Here is a 17,777-nt window from a genome sequence, read left to right as displayed (position 1 = left end):
AAATTCCCTCCCGATATCACAGCACTCTTTGTGCATGTACTACGTTCTGGCTATTTTATGTGGCAAAACACTTTCTACCTACAAAAAAAAAAACGGCACAGCAATGGCCTCCTCGTTGCTTTTACATGGAACATTTTGAGCAACATGCTCTAGATTCCTCTCCTTTAAAATCCAAAGTCTGGCTTAGATACGTTGATGATGTTTTTGCTATCTGGCTCCCCCATGGCTGCCAGACATTAGACACTTTCCTCAACCACCTAAACAAACAATGCAAACACATATAATTCACAATTGAGATTGAAAAGTAGAACACACTTCTGTTTCTAGATAAACATGTCACATGTCTTCCTTCTGGCAGTCTTTCCTTCACTGTTTACCAGAAACCAAACACATACTGGCCAATATATACACAAAAACTAGGGTCATTAATACACTAAAAAACAGGGCTTTGAAGATTTGTTCTAATGAACAAGCACTTAAAGATGAATTAAAGTTATCAGCAATATCTTCCTAAAAAGTGGTTACAGCCAAAATACTATCAACAAATTTCTGTACAAGACCTCACTTAAAAACAAAAAAAGACTCCTGCAAAATTAAAGAACTTACTCAACTCATCTAGGATCTGCTCCCCCGACCCATCCTGGAGTATACCATATTCATTGCACCTGTAATTTGTCTATATAGGGGAAACAGGACACACAATTCTTATCAGAAAAAAAGGAACATAAACAGCATATTAAATATAATAACTATGGTCAAGTTGGTCTTTCTGATCATGCTCTGAACACTTTACATAGAATTGATTGGAAAAGCACCTGTTGTTTACATCACACCAAAGCATGGTATAAACGTAAATTTAAGGAGGCCTGTGAGATTCTTATCAATTACCATAATCTTAACAATAATGATGGTCTAAAAATCCCAAGCATATGGAAGGCACATATTCTACCCACTTAACCTTTCTCCCCAAAAGTTAATTTTAAATAGAACCATAGGTAATCCAGGATCCTAAATCTAATATAACAATGTCATATTAATTTAGGACATCATTTTCACTGTAACAAAACTATCTATATGAAAGAATGTTTTTCTGATGTTGACTTAAAGAGAATATAGGTTTGATTTAGTTAATTTATTTTATTTCCACGGGGTGCTTAAGGGTCAAAGCTGTATAACTGAGAGGAGACCTCCACATAGCCTTTAAAGGAATGTGGAGAACCGACCAGGGCTTCGGACCTAATGTCCAATCCTCACCTTCTCGTGGTGCACCCTGTTGGGTATCTACTTGGATACTGAACGAACGAGGATGGGCTGGCAATTTGGGATTTAGCCGACCAAATTGTATTCTTATTGGTTAAACCAAAATAAAAATGATGGTACAATATGACAAAATTTCATGCCAGCTGGGGCGTCGCCCGGTTAAACAAGGCCTCCGTTGTTTTTGCCAGGGAACCAGGGCGAACAGCAAAAAGTCAGCTACTGGAACAAATCTGAAAACAAACCCCAACTCAACATCACCAGAGTTAAAGATCGGTACTATCAACATAAGAAGCCTGAATGGCAAAGAAATGGAGCTAGCTGAGGAATTAGATAAGTACAAGATCGACATAATTGGGGTGACTTAAACAAAAAAGACCAAAACTGGTGAGATCTTTCTGAGCAATCAATACAAATTGTTATATTCAGGCAATGACAATCAAGGAAAAGAAGGAGTAGCCATAGTATTCAACACAAAATACGAGGCTAATCTTCTTGAATGGCAGTCAGTCTCAAGTAGAGTAATGTGGGCAAATATGAGAATGGGGAACTGGACAATGAGACTTATTTGTGCCTATGGTCCCACAGAAGGTTCTACTAAGGTAGAAGTGGAGGAATTTTTTGACGCTTTAGAAAAAGCAACTGACACAATGAAAAAGGAAAAGTTGGTCCTTGTTAGGGATCTAAATAGCAGAGTAGGAAGTGATTGTAAGACATACAAAAATATTTTGGGAAAATTTGGAGAAAAGAACAAAGCTAATAATAATGGCAAATATCTGTTGGATTTCTGCTCAGGACATGGACTGGTTATTACTAACACCATGTTCCAACATAAAAATGTGCACAAATTCACATGGAGAGAAGAGGCTAGGAATAAGAAAAGTCTCATTGACTATGTTATTGTTGATAGTGATGTTTTCTCCCTGGTGCAGGACACCAGAGTGTACAGAGGATTTGAAATTGGATGAGATCACTATTTAGTCTTGAGCAGGATAAAATTGAATTGCATATTGAAAAGAATAACTTGCAAGAAAGTTTTAAAGAGAATAAAAGTTGAGCGGCTCTCAGATGTGAACTGTAGACTAAAATACAGAAAGATTATTGAAAAGAAAATGAAAGAGTTTGAGAACAGGAATCAAACCTTGGAGATTCAGTGGCAAACTCTGAAGAAAACATTGATTGATTCTGCCAGAGAGGCATGTGGTGAGGTTGTGTGCAAGGATAAAAAAATCAGAACTCCCTGGTGGACACAGGAAGTTAAAGAGGCAGTGAAGGAAAAGAAGAAAGCATATCAAAAGTTCCTGGCAAATAAGTCAGCTTTTACTCTTACAGAATACAGAGACAAATGTAAGAAAGCTAAATAGTGTGTAAACTAGCTAAACAAAAGTCATGGGAGGACTTTGGCAAGAATATAGAAAATAAATATCAAGAAGGTGGCAAAATATTCTGGAGGTTGTTGAAGAAACTTAGGAATGGAGGAAAGAGTGCTGTAAAAGGAGTTAGAGATGATAAAGGTCACATGAAAACAGGAGAAAAAGATATCCTTGAAGTATGGAGTAATTACTTTGAAAAACTGCTAAATGAAACAAGCAGTGATGACAGCACAGTGATAAAAAACACTGACCAGGCATGCAGTCAGGAATACATATCCATACTTGAAGTAGAAAAAGCCATCAAAGGCTTGAAATGTGGAAAGGCAGCAGGAGTAGATGATATCGACCAGAAATGCTGAAGTATGGTGGTATAAAAGTCTTACAGTGGCTGCACTGCATAGTTCAGAAAGCCTGGACAGAGGGACGAATTCCCGTTGATTGGAGTAGAGCTCTCATAGTACCCATATATAAAAAGGTAAATAAAACTGAATGTGAGAATTACAGAGGTATTTCCCTACTGATTGTTCCTGGCAAGATCTATGCAAGTATACTTGAGAAACGGGTGAGAAGAATTGTGGAAGAAAAGCTTGGTGAAGAACAAGCTGGATTCAGGCCAAATAGAGGCTGTCAGGATCAGATCTTCACTTTACGACAAATAGTCGAGAAAGCATGGGAATATAACAAAGATCTGTATTTAAGTTTTGTTGATTTGAAAAAGGCATATGACAAGGTGCCAAGAGAGAAGCTATTCAATACACTGCAGTTATATGATGTCAATGGGGCATTATATCAAGCAATACTTAGTCTTTACTTGAGTTGTAAGTCAGCAGTTAGAATTGAAGGAAGTACAGGAAGATGGTTTAATGTTAAATCTGGTGTGAGACAAGGATGTACATTATCCCCTCTGTTATTCATTATCTATATAGATCACATTATGAAGGAAAGTGGTATTAAACCTGATATCAAAATTGGAGATGTGAATGTCAGCTCTTTGCTTTATGCAGATGATGTTATACTTCTAAATAAATCCGGTACAAGTCTGCAAGATTCTCTGACTAAATTGAATAGCTGTTGTAATAGATATGGTATTGAAGGTCAGCAATAAAAAGACAAAGACAATGAAAATAGGTAGAATCATTGAAAATGTCAACTGTGTTGTGAATGGAGAACCTGTGGAACAAGTGAAACAGGTCAGCTACTTAGGCACGATTTTTACTGAAGATGGTAAATTAAATATAGAAATAGACAACAGAATCAGCAAAGCTGGTATGGTGGGAAGTCAATTGAATAAATTCATATGGAATAAGAGAGAAATTAGTCGGAACACTAAATTAGCTGTATACAAGACAGTGTTCAAACCAGTTTTAACTTATGGATCTGAGAGCTGGGTCAGAAGTAAAACACTTGACCAAAGACTAGAGACCGCAGATATGAGAGTCCTGAGAAAGATTAGAGGCGTGAACAGATGGCACCAATGGCAATATCATATTAAAAATGAGGATATTAGGAAAGAACATTGTCATCATCCAGGAATGTGTTAGCAGAGCTAATCTCAGGTGGTATGGTCACTTAAATAGAATGGGCGAGGAAAGATTAGCAAAACAAGTGTTCTCTGCCAGGTTGGCAGGAAAACGAACCCAGAGAAAGACCAAGATATAGGTGGATTGATACGGTACAAAGTGCCTTAGACGATAGAAATATAAGATCTGATAATGTTGGAGTCTTGACAAGTAACAGACTGATTTGGAGGAAAATTGTAGATAGGAAGTTAGTAATGATGTAAATTTTTCATGTAGTACTGCATATCCTGTACACCCCTTGAGGGTACATGGCAGGAATTTGATGATGATGATGATTTTATTTCCACTAGAGGTCAGGCCAGTAGAATAATCGTTGATCAATTCATTGTCAGGAATTGATGACAGACAATATTCACTGATGTGAGATAAGTTATAATAATGCTTGATGGGTAAGTTTTCTGTCTTTTTTTTTTTTTTTTTTTTTTTGAATGAGCTGAATATTTTTTTTAATGTGACTCCTACCCACAAAATATTGTAAATCTATATTACATTAGTACCATAGGTAGGCTAAGGTTTTATTTATATATTTTTCGTATTTGTATTTTATTTTTTACATAATCTAGAAACTCTACTCTTAGAGACCAGACATTGAAATTTTTCAAGGCCTTCACTATAGGCTTCCATTTATTTCCATATTGTAGGGCAGTATTTCCCCAAACTATGTTCCTAGGAACACTGGTGTTCCATGAAAAATTGTAAGTAACAATTAAAAAATATAGATAAATACATATGTACATATAAATATATGTATAAATACATTGTTTTTTATTTAAAAAACAAATAACCACAAAAGAATATAAGTGTTTCATAAATGTATTGTGATATGAAAAGTGTTCTGCGACTATAAATGTTTGGGAAACACTTATGTAGGAAAATTCACGAGGAGTGTTTTCAATTGTAAAGATAGTATATAATAAGTGTTAATTTTAGAGTATACATTGTTAGCATAATTAGAAAGGTACTATCAGGAATAGAAGATTTGTTTGTATCCAAGCATTCGAATTTTTGTGATATTTTTCTGGCAGAAGATCAGCGGAAGCATGCACAGAACTGCAGTTGTTGCTGGTAGAAGGTAATTTGTCTTTGTCATCTCTTCAGAAGTTAAGGGAAAGGAATGATGAGAGGTTAGGCTTATCTTTGGATGATGTTGCAATAGTACTTCTGTGTGCGTGTCAGAGAGAGAGAGGTGGAATCATGGACGGACAGAACTGAAATATCTTTTTTTTTGAAGAACCAGAAGACTTACCAGTTGATATGGATGCAAATTTTCTGCTTGTCCCTTTCAGAGTTTGAATATGCATTCATTAATGGTCTTTTTGTACCTGTTGTGCAGCTCAGAGCAGGTGCAAAAAACACCGTCATTGCATGTGAAGTGAGAGTTTTGGTTTTGAGCTACTTGTGATATGCCTAGATTTTTGACACATTTTTTGAACTCACAGCCTCTTGATTGGAGAGCAGATATGCTAACTGCTTGCCAACCGGACTGGCAAACACTGCTATATTAATATGTAAGCGAACTGCTATATTAATTTTTTTTAATGTGTATTCTCAAGTGAATGGTTTGAGTGACTGTAATTCTTGCTGTCTTGAGCTAAAAACATAATTTGATATTAGTACAAACAAATATTTATTTGTGATTTGTTTTTGTTGGTGGGATGACCTTGAGAAGATGTGGGGAGGGGGATTGGTAATAGTTGGAGAAACATGGAAATACAGTGATGGAATGCATGTTTGATGGTTATTTACTCCTGCTGAGGTATTGCATGAATAATAACTTATGAGGCTGCACATGAACCAAAGATAATTTTAGTAAGGTGAAACTTAATTAACTGAAGATGTGCAGATATGAATAAAAATGGAGGGAACATAGAATCTCGTTCAAAAAGATTAGAAGAAAAAATAAAAGGGGGGAGGGGTAACTGTGCATGACTGTAGAACTTCACCACTAATCCAATCCACTGCTTTGCAGATGATAATACTCTCCACCCATCCTACTCATTTGACAAACCATCCAGCACTCTGACATCTCAGGCAACAAGCGCATTGATTTACATACAATCCTCCAACAAGGTGAGGACAACCATGTCATGTTCAATGCCACCAAAACAGAGGCTTGCCTTCTCTCTCACAAAAGAGACCTCAGCTCACTTACCCTTACCCTCAGTAATACACAAATCACCAGACATGATCAGGTATTTCTCTCTGCTTGGATTAACATTTACCTCTAGTCTCTCCTGGCATAAACATATCACATCAATAGCCATACTCTGCACCCAAAACCCTAGTTCTCTTTCATTCAAGAGGCTATTTTACACCCAACTAACTGTTAGCTATATACAAATCCCAAATCCATCTGTGTTTAGAATATTGTATACATGTTTAAGGTGGTGCATCTAAAACTTCCCTTAAAATCCTTCATGCTGTCCAGAAGTGAGCAATTAGACTCATAGATCATCTATGAGCTTCAACCTCTATTTCACAGATGCAATGCTCTAGCACTGTGTCTCCTCTACTGGTACTTCCATCACTGCTCTAGTAAGTTGACAACCATCATTTCTCCACTTTCTGTTGTACTTGTTTATACAAGAGCAGCACTGCCAAGCATGCCTTTATTGTGCAACCGTAAACACACAGAACCCACTTCTCTTCCTCTGTTATTCCGTCCACCTCTGTCCTCATGAAGCATTCTCAAACAATGACATTCTGCAGCTCTTGGGAAAAAAAAAAAAAAAAAAAAAAAAAATTCTGTTCACTAAAGATGGAGGTAAAAAATAGCAGTACATATAGTGGCTTTAAGACTATTTTTTGACATAGAATATTATATGTAACGGATACTATTATAGGCTTGGGAATGTAGAGAATAATAACAAAGAAATGTGTAGACAAATTAGTTGGGCATCTGAAAGGAAGGCAATTCTAATGAGGAATTGTAATAATTGGAATGTGGAGTTGAAGGAGGAGATAGTGTATGGAACCAATTTCTTGAGTTTTTGAGGATATATCTTATGTAATAGAAACAAATTGGTGTTTCAATGTGTTGGATATGATTGTGAGATGTGTTGGCTTGGGATGTGCTCAAGAAGAAGGTTGTTTTACAGAAGGGATATATGTAGAAATATAAGATTATGTAGTTATCTTCTTTTAAGTTGATATTATAAATTTGATTTCCATATGATATGGACTTAATTGCTAATTCAGATATGCTGTTAGATCTTAGTGATGCTGTACAGGTAAGATCATTATTTCTATTTTTAGTTATTTATGAGTTTCATAAAGTAGCAGTATCTAAAATTTATTTAATGATGCACTTTCTTTCATCCCACAATCATTAACGTTTTTTATGATCCTCCCCCTTTTTTTTTTTTCATTAAATAATTTTTCACAATTTATGTTTATCATCTCTACATATGAGGTGTGCTTGCAAGTCAGTGCTGTGCAGACAAGTAGTTAAGAAGAAAGAAGGAACCTGTTGATATACGAGGTGGTATCAAAAAGTTTCGAGACTAGCTCTGTTTATGAGAAATTACTTTATTTATCTACGTTTACACACTATCACTTTCAAAATAGTCCCCTTGCATATCAATACAGCACTCCCAGTGTTCTTGCCACTTCTGGAATGTATCCTGGAGGTCTTCTTTTCGAAGCATGTCAAGCACCTTCTGCGATTCGCGCTGGATCTCTGCAATGGTGTCAAAATGGTGACCTTTGAGCTGGATCTTCATCTTTGGGTAGAGGGCAAGTAGGGTGGATGCAGAAGTGAGATCATGTTGTTTCTGGCGAGAAACTCACATGTGAGGAGAGCTCGGTGACAGGGTGCATGTCGTCATGGAGCATCCAGTTTTTCGCGCGCCACAGATTTGGTCACTTTTGCCGAATGTCCTCTCTCAGATGCCTTAAAACCTGGCAGTAGAACTTGCTATTGACTGTCTGGCCCCATGAGGACGAATTCTCGATGCACAATGCCGCGAATGTCGAAAAAGACCATGCACTTGGTCGAGCTGCTGACCTGCCTCGCTTTTTTTGGTCATGGAGATGATGGGCTCTTCCACTGTGAAGACTGTTGCTTCGTCTCAGGGTCATATCCATACACCCAAGTTTTGTCACCGGTAATGATCCTCGAATTTCACATTTTTTGCTCTTTGTTCTAACTTGCTGTCCCTGCTTGATGAAATTGCAGATGTGTTAACGCAGGTGGTCAGAATAGCATCAGTTGCACAGAGCCCGATGTACCTAGTCTTGAAACTTTTTGATACCACCTCGTATGTTTCTTGGATAGTTAGAAGTTGTAGTTTTTAAGAAAAATAATGGAAGGCTGCTCCAAACAACAGAGATAGATGGAATGAAAGAGAAGGGAGTTCATTATATTTGAAGCAGATAGTAAAGGGATATTGACCAGCAGTTGCTCATCTTTGTACAGACTTAAAGGAAAGTGAAGATATGGGATCAGTTCAACAGAACATTGTCTATGAAAATATCTATGAAGAGGCATGAGGCAGAAGCAGAACATCTCCAATGGAAGGAGTGGCCATATATTAAGCAGACGGTCTTCTTCTGGACACCATTAAGCATTAACTGTATCCTAAGATTGGATGGATTGGGGATTTATATAGTTATTGTAGTGTGCAGGTCAAAAGTACTGTCTTGAGTGGAAAATAACATGAAACGTTTTGGAGACTGAAGAGTCTATAGATGTGATGTGTTTGTGCTAGGAAAGACTAGAGGGTAAGTCAGCCCAAGAAGAGAAATCAGTCTTGATTAGAGACTCGAGTATTATCAATAATAATAATTGGAAGTGAAGTGAGAACCCTACTTAAAGACAGCACTAGATTGGTAGCATTAAATTTCAGGTTATTCTCACTCCACAAGTGATTACAACGAGATCATTGGTTAAGGCAATTGATTATAGAAGATCTTATAGCATGGGATGTTTGAGTAACAAGGTTTGTGAAATGAAGAGGGATTGAGTAAACTGTCATCAGTAAAAATATGGATAAGATTTAATGTTAGTGAAAACATGGTAAAATGATATGGAGCACTCTAGTATTGAGTGGTAGGAAATTGTTGAACAAAGGAAACATCTACCATGATATGTAAGGATTGATAACAGAAAAAACTGGCAGTTCAGTTGCATGTGGTGGCAGCCTGTACATAGGATAGCCATTTGATAAGAAAGTCTCTATATCAAAAAAATCAGATGCCTTGAAAATATCTGTGTCAGGAATGATCATTTACATTACTTCAAACATGAAAACTTTAATGACGTGTTATTCTAATCAAACTTTCCCATATTTTTGATAAGGATAGGCAGTCATTCCAATTCAAGTTAGGGTGGTAGTATCCACAATCTATATTGTGGATACTATATTGCATTCTGAATACTTCGTTTGTCAAAACAAATTCTACAGCCAAGTAGAAGGAACTGCCAAGGGAAGTCCACTCTCCCCCTGCTTTAGCCAACTTTTATTTAGAGCATTTCGAAGACATCATTTTTTCATCTATACACCCTCAACCTTCATTTTGGGTTAGATATTGGACGACATTTTTGCAGTGTGGCCTCACATTATGGATTCCTTACCAACAATTTTAGCTACTATAAATACTCGTATCAAATTCACTATGGAAATTAAAAACGACATCAAATTATCGTTTTTAGACATTCTTCTCATCTGCTCACCATCAGGTACTTTAACAACATCAGTTTATAGAAAACCCACTTTCACTGGATGTTACATCCTTCAACAATCTGCACATCATCCTTCTCAAAAGACAGGAATCGTAAAGTGTTTAATTTGACAAGCTAAGACTAATTGTTCAACTCCCCATAATTTACAGGAAGAACTCTCAAATGTCAAACAATATATGAAATTAAATGGCTTCTCAGAAAGGACTACACAATATTTGTTCGACTCCTACAAACCTAACTTAAACAACAAGGAATCAATATGTCGAGTTCCAATCCCATACATCTTCAGCATTTCAGAACTGATTTCAAAAATTCTGAAGAATATGATTTAGTAGCCACTTTTATTCCTGGCCTGGTTGGCCAAGTGGTTAGCATATCTGCTCTCCAGCCAAAAGTCTGCAGGTTCAAATCCCGCTGTGGACATGGATGTTTGTGATTGTCTGTGAAAATACTAGTGGTGATGGTGGGCAGTAGATGATGATGATGATGGAGAGTTGTAGAGTAGGTGCCCTCCCTTGATGAGTCTTTAGACTCCTTGGAGGTATCACGTAATAATAATAATAATAAACTCTCAATGTATTTCCCCCTCTTCTAAAGATACACACTCTCCTTCTATCTCTTCCAGGTGTATACCAAGTTCCATGTGACCGCCATCTTTTCTACTTTGGACCAACTGGATGCTCAATAGAAAAAAGAATACAAGAACATCAGTCATATATTTTCCACAAAATATCCGATAAATCTGGATTAGCTCAACATGGAATAGAGACAGACCACGACATTCTTTGGTCTGAAACACACCTTCTACATAGATGTCTGTACAAATTTGAATGCATATTTAAGGAGAGTGCTGAAGCCATGCTTCACCGCCCTGACTTGAATCAGAATGACTGCCTGTCCTTATAAAAAAAAATATGGGAAAGTTTGATTAGAATAACACATCAAGAAAGTTTTGTTAACTATTAAAACCAAGAATGGTATTTTATGAAAACATAAGGTCTTAAGAAACCAACTGGATACTACGTCTATCTAATGATCTGTTGAGTATGATATAAGTTATATACAGTAATCCTTTGATTAATGCACCTAATGCGTTCTTTAAAACAGGCGTATTAATCGAAAATGCACTAATCAAATATAATGACGTATGGGAAAAAAGTATAATTCATTCCTCAAATTTCTTTTTTAACTCGTAAATTTTTTTTATAAAAGAATTAGGGTATGTCTCAGGGCCTATTTAAAGGAAAACCATGAAGCCAAAAGACATTCAAACATAATAAATTTAGTTTAATCACTTATCCAAGTGTAAGCAAACAAAGTTTGCACCTGAAAATATCTTCAGGACTGAGGTAAGGTGGTGCAACTCGTAGCAAAGGTGAACCAAGCTTTCATCACTCCTTGTCTCAGTATCTCTCATAATGCAAAGCACATCTCCTTGTAGACATGTATACTGCTATGCATTAAGGGAAGGGCCACTACTCAGACCGGTTTTGACCTTTGTATAGGTGAAGCGGGCTCTAAAAATAAGACGATCCCGAAAGATCGCCCAACTCAGCATTGTTCCACTCAGTGACAGGTTCACCCCGTCACTGAGAAGAACTTCTCATTGGCTCTACCCAGTGGCAGGCTCACCCCCCACCACCACCAAGCAGAGCCATAATCTCAGTGGTGGCCCCACTCAGAGACAGGCAAAAAATCTACCCCCAAGCAGAGCCTCTCATTGCCAGGCCCGCACCGGTTTCGACCTTTTTTGAGGTCTCGTCAGTGAGAGGCAGACCCAGAGTCATGATACTAAGGCAGAAGCAATGGAGAGGACACTTGGATAAAGGATTAAACTAAATTTATTATAGTCTAACCAAGTGCAAAATAAACTTCCAACATCTTTTTCTAAATCTAGAGTAATTTAATAATAAGGTGGTGCATCAGTTGGCAACTTGTATAGGTAAATATGACCTGTCCATTGCTTCTGCCTTAGTATCACCACTCTGGGTCTGCCTCCCACTGATGAGATCTCAATAAAGGTTGAAACTGGTCTGGGTAGTGGCCCTTCCCTTAATGCATAGCAGTATACATGTCCACAAGGAGATGTGCTTTGCATTATGGGAGATACTGAGACAACGATGATGAGAGCTTGGTCCACCTTTGCTACGAGTTGCCAAGGTATTTATTTTCAGGTGCAAACTTTGTTTGCTTACACTTGGATAAAATATTAAACTAAATTTATTATAGTCTAACCAAGTGCAAAATAAACTTCCAACAATAAAACGTATTCAGAATATAACTTTATTATCCTAATTCTTAACATGAATTGAGCTAACATAGTTTGATGGGCATTCTCTTTCTTTTTTTCATACAACTGATGGTATGGCATTATTGCCTCTTCTACAAATTTTACTGCTCTCTTCATCAGGGTCAGCCTCTAAGCATTGTTGCTTAAAAACTTTGATTGTACAAAAAATATTTTTAAATTGTTTCTGTGAAATCACTTTTGGCTGACTGTCAGTGGTTAAATTTTCTTCATATTCTTCAGGATCTTCCCACTGTGCATCTAAATTTAGCAGGTCAGAATCACTCAATTCCTCAGAATGAGATTTAATTAAATCTTGGACATTGTCAATCTTGTCAAAATCCAGTTCACACCCGATGTTGGCCTCTAAAATCATTTGCACAATGTGCAAGAATGTGCTTCCAAACAGCTTGCATATTGCTAGCAGTAATTTCATTTGACTTTGTGACATTATAACCAGGCTGAGATTTCTCTGATTTGGCCAGAAATGTCTTGGAATTCATTTGCTTCCAATTAGCCCCCTTCTACAATTTTCTTTAAAATCTCTGGATAATTTGCAGCCACCTCCTTATCTGCACTTGCAGCTTTTCCTGTGTTTCAAACATTATGTAGGCTATTTCTCTTTTTGAAACACTCAAACCACCCAGCACTATCATAGAATTTTTCTTCTTTTCCATCATTGATAGCCCTTTCTTTCAAGGTTGTAAAGAGACTTAATGCTTTTGATTTAATAAGGTCAGTGCTTAGCAGGATCTGTTTTTGGTTACAATCTTCGATCCATATAGAAAGAAGTCTTTCTAATTCAATCATTATAATACTTTGATTTCAAGTGGTCTGCATGCATGATGAACTTGAAGCAGTCTTACCTTTCTCTTTGTATTCAGCAGCTTTGCTTAAAATTGCTCTTATAGTTGATACACTAATTTTATGTTCTTGTCCTGTCTTTGCTCTGTACTTGCCTTGTTCATTTTTCTTTATCATTTCAAGTTTTTCTTCCAATGAGATTACTTTTTGATTCTTTTTCACACTTCCACTTTTTGCTCATTAATTCTTTTACTCATGATTAAAGGTTGGGAAAATACTTGAAAATAAAAGATTAAGGAAAATAATTGCAAAGGAGGCATGAGATGTGATCATCAAAATGCTATGTAATTAACAGATGACATAAAGGCAGTAAATTTGGAACATAGTGTACATGGAAGTAGTGTAGTATGCCATTGAAAAATAACTTTGTAAAATGTTTTAAATCAGTAACTAAATTATTTCATCTTGGTGAGTGATTTTTTAAAATAGTTAGACATAAAAAATGTATAGATAGAAAATTTTTAAAATCTGTAACATTTATTTTTAAGATGTATATAGATGCACTAATCGAATTTTAGAGGCACATTAATTGAAAATGCACTAATCGGAGACATATTAATCGTGGGATTGCTTTGTATATATGCAATTTATTTTTACACTGTTATGATTAACCTTTTCTTCAGTTAAAACATAGCGCTATTTTTGATTTAACATCATATGGCTCATTCTATTTCGAATAAATCAATTGTTTGCATTCTACCTTGTAACAACTGTTTTTTAAGCCACTGATGATGGTCTGTTAATTTCACTAAAATATATGGCAGCATATTTAATAAATTATACTTTAGCTTGTGTTTTCATGCATATATTGTATAGAACTATGTTATAAGTTTCTCTAAAAAACAAGAACCTCAAACATGAGTTTTTCCCAATGGTTTTTCATCCAAAGATGAGTAATGTACACTTGAAAATGCAAATCAAGAGCGACACAATTCATATTGATGATGGTATAGTGAAATTACCATTCCTATCCTATTCTTCTCATTCATCTAGGACTGGTTGAGTCCCCTCCTAATGAGGGGGTTACTAACATATTAATGCAGTCAGTTCACCACTCCTCTGATGCATCCCCTAAGGGCAATATTCATGACTATCTGTGTGTGCGTTCATGGGGCCAGTTTGCCTTACGTCATCGATGGGAATCAAACCTAGGGTACTCCTTGGCTAACTGTGCAGACTAATTACGATTTACTATACCAAAAATAGCTGACTACATCAGAAGAATCTTGAATAATTACTCTTCTACTATCTTTTTTGGCAAAAAAAAAAAAAAAAAAAACAGATGCAGCATGCAATGAATGTTTTTGTGAAAGGTAATTTTCAGGAAAAGATTGTTACCATGTACTATCTGAATATGAGTGACATTAAAGCATGAAAAGTCAGATGTCATGTCCTTATAAATTCTGGTGGAACCAGAAAGCTTAATTGTTGGTTCAGGGGAAAAACTTTCTGCATTTGACCCTTTCTGAGTTAGATCTGGATTTGTCAATGTTTTTTTGGCAACTGTTACAAACTGCATTGCAGACTGAACAGTTTTTGGCCTAAACTATTTATACCAAAAATTTTTGGAACACTTATTTGGGAATTCAAGGCTTGAATGGTATTTAAAAAATTTTGGTTTATTTAGTCGGAGCATGTATTGGATAAGGATAGTGGAAAATAGTAATCTGATTATGGAAAGTAGAAATCATGGAGATCATCCCATTTCCTAAAGTCATTCTGTCAAAGAACACAAAACTGAAATGGACTGGGGGGGGGGGGATATTCATACAAAATGAACATTGTCTCAAAACTTTAAACTTATGGTACTTTTCCATATGTGAGATGATGCACCTAAAAACTCACTAAAATGCTTAACGCTCTCCAGAAGAGTAGTCCAGTTAATTGGTGACCATTTCTTTTTCTTGCTCACAGATTTACTTCACTTTCTGGTAGATCCTAGGTATTTTCATGGGCAATGTTTCTCTAAACTGGCTTTGCCTCACTTTCCTTAAACTGGTAAGAACATCAGCAGCTGTCAACATCTATTTACTACCAGCATTATAACAGTACCTAACCAAGTCATCTCTTCATTGCATCTGTGTTGTATGGAACAAAATTATTGCTGTTTCTACACACTATCACCTACATCTCTTCAAGAAATACTTCATAATTGTATTACTTTCTCCATAGTCTCTTGCACATCTCTTAGGTAAAAGGTTTTTATATATGAGCTCCATGCATAAAAGGTATTTTCAGCCTCTCATATGGAGTTGATATAAAAAAATATAAGATAGTTGATATCTATAGCTACTCAACAACTTGTGGTGTTTGCAAACTATCTCTATCTCTCTCTCTCTCTCTCTCCTTCCAATTCCGCTAATTTGAAGGAGAACTGTTTAAGAAGCACTTGAGGATACTGGAACATAGTAAGGATTGTTTGAAATACTTCAGCATTTCCCCCCAACATGATTAGTGGAATTGGAAGGGAAGAGAAAAAGAGGGGATGAGAGAGAAAGTTAGTTAGTGTGAATAGTTTGCAAACACCACCAGTTGTTGAGGCCACCTTTATGTTAGAAATAACAGATATATTCTTTACGACTGTGTTGAGGTCAAGAATATCAATGAAGAACTCAATGTGGATTTTTTTAATGGACTTTTTTTTTTGGTTGAATTTGTATCGTCTCTTTATGATATTTAGCATTGTTTTTCGTGGAATTTTTTGTGCTGGTTTTTTTTTTTTTTTTTTTTACAGGCTACATATACATGGGCTTCATTCTGGTACTGTCTGGAAGAGTATTGTTGCAGGATATTTGCTGCCTGCTAATGAAGCCTCATGGTGTATTACCAGCACATACAGTCCTATGTCTATCTGGTATATGGCCTGCAGAAATGCTTTACTGCTACTTTCAAATGAGAGTGATTCCAAGTCCCTAGAATGTGTTTTGGGTGCTCTGGAATGGCAACACCCAAACTACATATTAGCATACTGGCATTACCCATACTTGGGACTCTGTTTGAAAATATGACAATAATCATTTCAGTGCCTCAGTAAGTCCCCTCCATATGAGGCACCTTTTTTGTGGTGAAGGGGGCCTCGTGATGGCACTGACCCTTTTCACTCTTATTCATTCCTCACTATACTTTTCTTCCCATGTTCTTTGCTCTACTTCTCTTTTTGAGTCTTGTATTATCTCTCTTCCAGACCACCATCATCACTAGGATCCAGCACCTTGCTAGTATGGACAGCCAGAAAGCAAGATCTTGGTAATCTTGCACTACTTTGGCCAAGTGATGCCAAAGAACAAAAATGGCATTGGCCCTTTTTGTTCTTAAAAAAAAATGCCCAAGGCTTGCCATGTTGTCTGGAGTAACCCTGGTGTTCCACTCCAGAGTGCAGTCATTGCTTGCCAGAAAGCAAGTGTCCATCTGTGGCTCTGTGGTGGGTGAGGAGTTCTCATGCTGAATCAAATTCCTCAAAATGAAAAATTATTCATCCATGTAGGATGAATAATTTTTCACCCTATTGTTATTAGGGTCCTCAATAAGCTCCAACCAGGTTCAGAACCATAGATTCATCAACAGAAACCAAAATAAGAAACAAAAAAACACCAGAAACTGCAACAAATAAATCACTTTTCTTAATCCTGCATTCAACTGATGGATGTCCACTTGGAAAAATGTCACCCTTCTTTATCCAGAAAGGTTGACAGGATCTCCAAAATCTTTTTAAAAAAAATGCTCAGGAGATATTCTTATTGAAGCAGTAATCAGAAAAATTACTTCAAAAACATCTGTTGAAGGAATACCAATTACGTTTCTGTGCTGTGCTGTTAAGTGTCATCTCCATCCAGGAGGTTGATTGTTATGGATCTCTGCCTGAGATCCACAATGTGTAGTAGAAAGATAAGATGGTGAGGTTCTAATCTCTTCAATTTTGCAGTTAGTATTCCATATCTGATCTGTGTGTATTCACAGGATTGGTTTGCCTGTTTTGAAGGATGAAAAATCCACGTTTCCTGGAGGGAAAAAACCCCTCCATCTCCATATAAGACTGGCTAACTCACCTTTGATAGAAAACACCTGATAAAGGTTCCTCTCATTATAGTCAGGATTTGAATCCAGGTCTTTCCAACCAAAGGGCTCATCTAACTAACTGAGGTTCCATAGCTCAGTTAGTATAGATGAGCAGTGGATCGACTACAGTTATCCCCATGTCTGAGTGGGACTATCTTGATGTTTTTGATGATGAGATCTGCACTTAACCCAGGGGACTAAGGAGTGACAGCCATAAGAAAAGGGATCCTTATACATAGGGAAGATGGGCACAGGCATCATCATGTCCAGTAAGTCCTTGTATCCTTTGCACTGGTTAAAATGTCAGAAATGTGGTAATTCTCAAACTGCCTGTTGTGGCTCTGCCATCTATGCCCAGTACGTCAGTAAAGATCATGAGAATAAAGACTGTAAGAGCAAAACACTAAAATGCTCTAGCACTGAGGGCAACTACCCCACTTACTCATGAATGCAATGCATCACCCATCAGGAGGAGTGAAGAGATAGTATACCATGACAGTAGCAACAACATCTGATAAACTCTTGTTACACAAAGAAGGCAACTGTAAAGAAAGTGTCAGTGGGGACATTGACAAGTATATTATTATTATTATTATTATTATGGGTATCTCCATGGAGTCAGTAGACTCATCACAGGAGACCCAAACTAGCAAAACAATATCTGTCATATCTCTTCT

At 36.7% G+C, this 17,777-nt stretch overlaps 1 protein-coding gene across 2 annotated transcripts in view; it reads left to right on the top strand.

Moving 5' to 3' along the window:
• Brf (Brf RNA polymerase III subunit) overlaps positions 1-17,777 on the top strand; it is a 375,147-nt gene that overhangs the window by 87,940 nt on the left and 269,430 nt on the right. Inside the window, exon 5 of one of the 2 annotated variants that reach the window (XM_090407062.1) lies at positions 7,409-7,440. The exons of the other annotated variant lie outside the window; for it this stretch is intronic. Coding sequence (XP_090263188.1) covers positions 7,409-7,440 — 32 coding nt within the window. The remainder of the gene's footprint in view (positions 1-7,408; positions 7,441-17,777) is intronic. 2 annotated transcript variants of the gene reach the window in all.

This window comes from Typopeltis vanoorti, chromosome 17, assembly GCF_054136105.1.
Source record: "Typopeltis vanoorti isolate ZY-2024b chromosome 17, IOZ_Tvanoo_1.0, whole genome shotgun sequence".
In the NCBI taxonomy this organism is placed as follows: Eukaryota; Metazoa; Arthropoda; class Arachnida; order Uropygi; family Thelyphonidae; genus Typopeltis; species Typopeltis vanoorti.
This window is presented reverse-complemented; position numbering and strand designations above follow the sequence as displayed.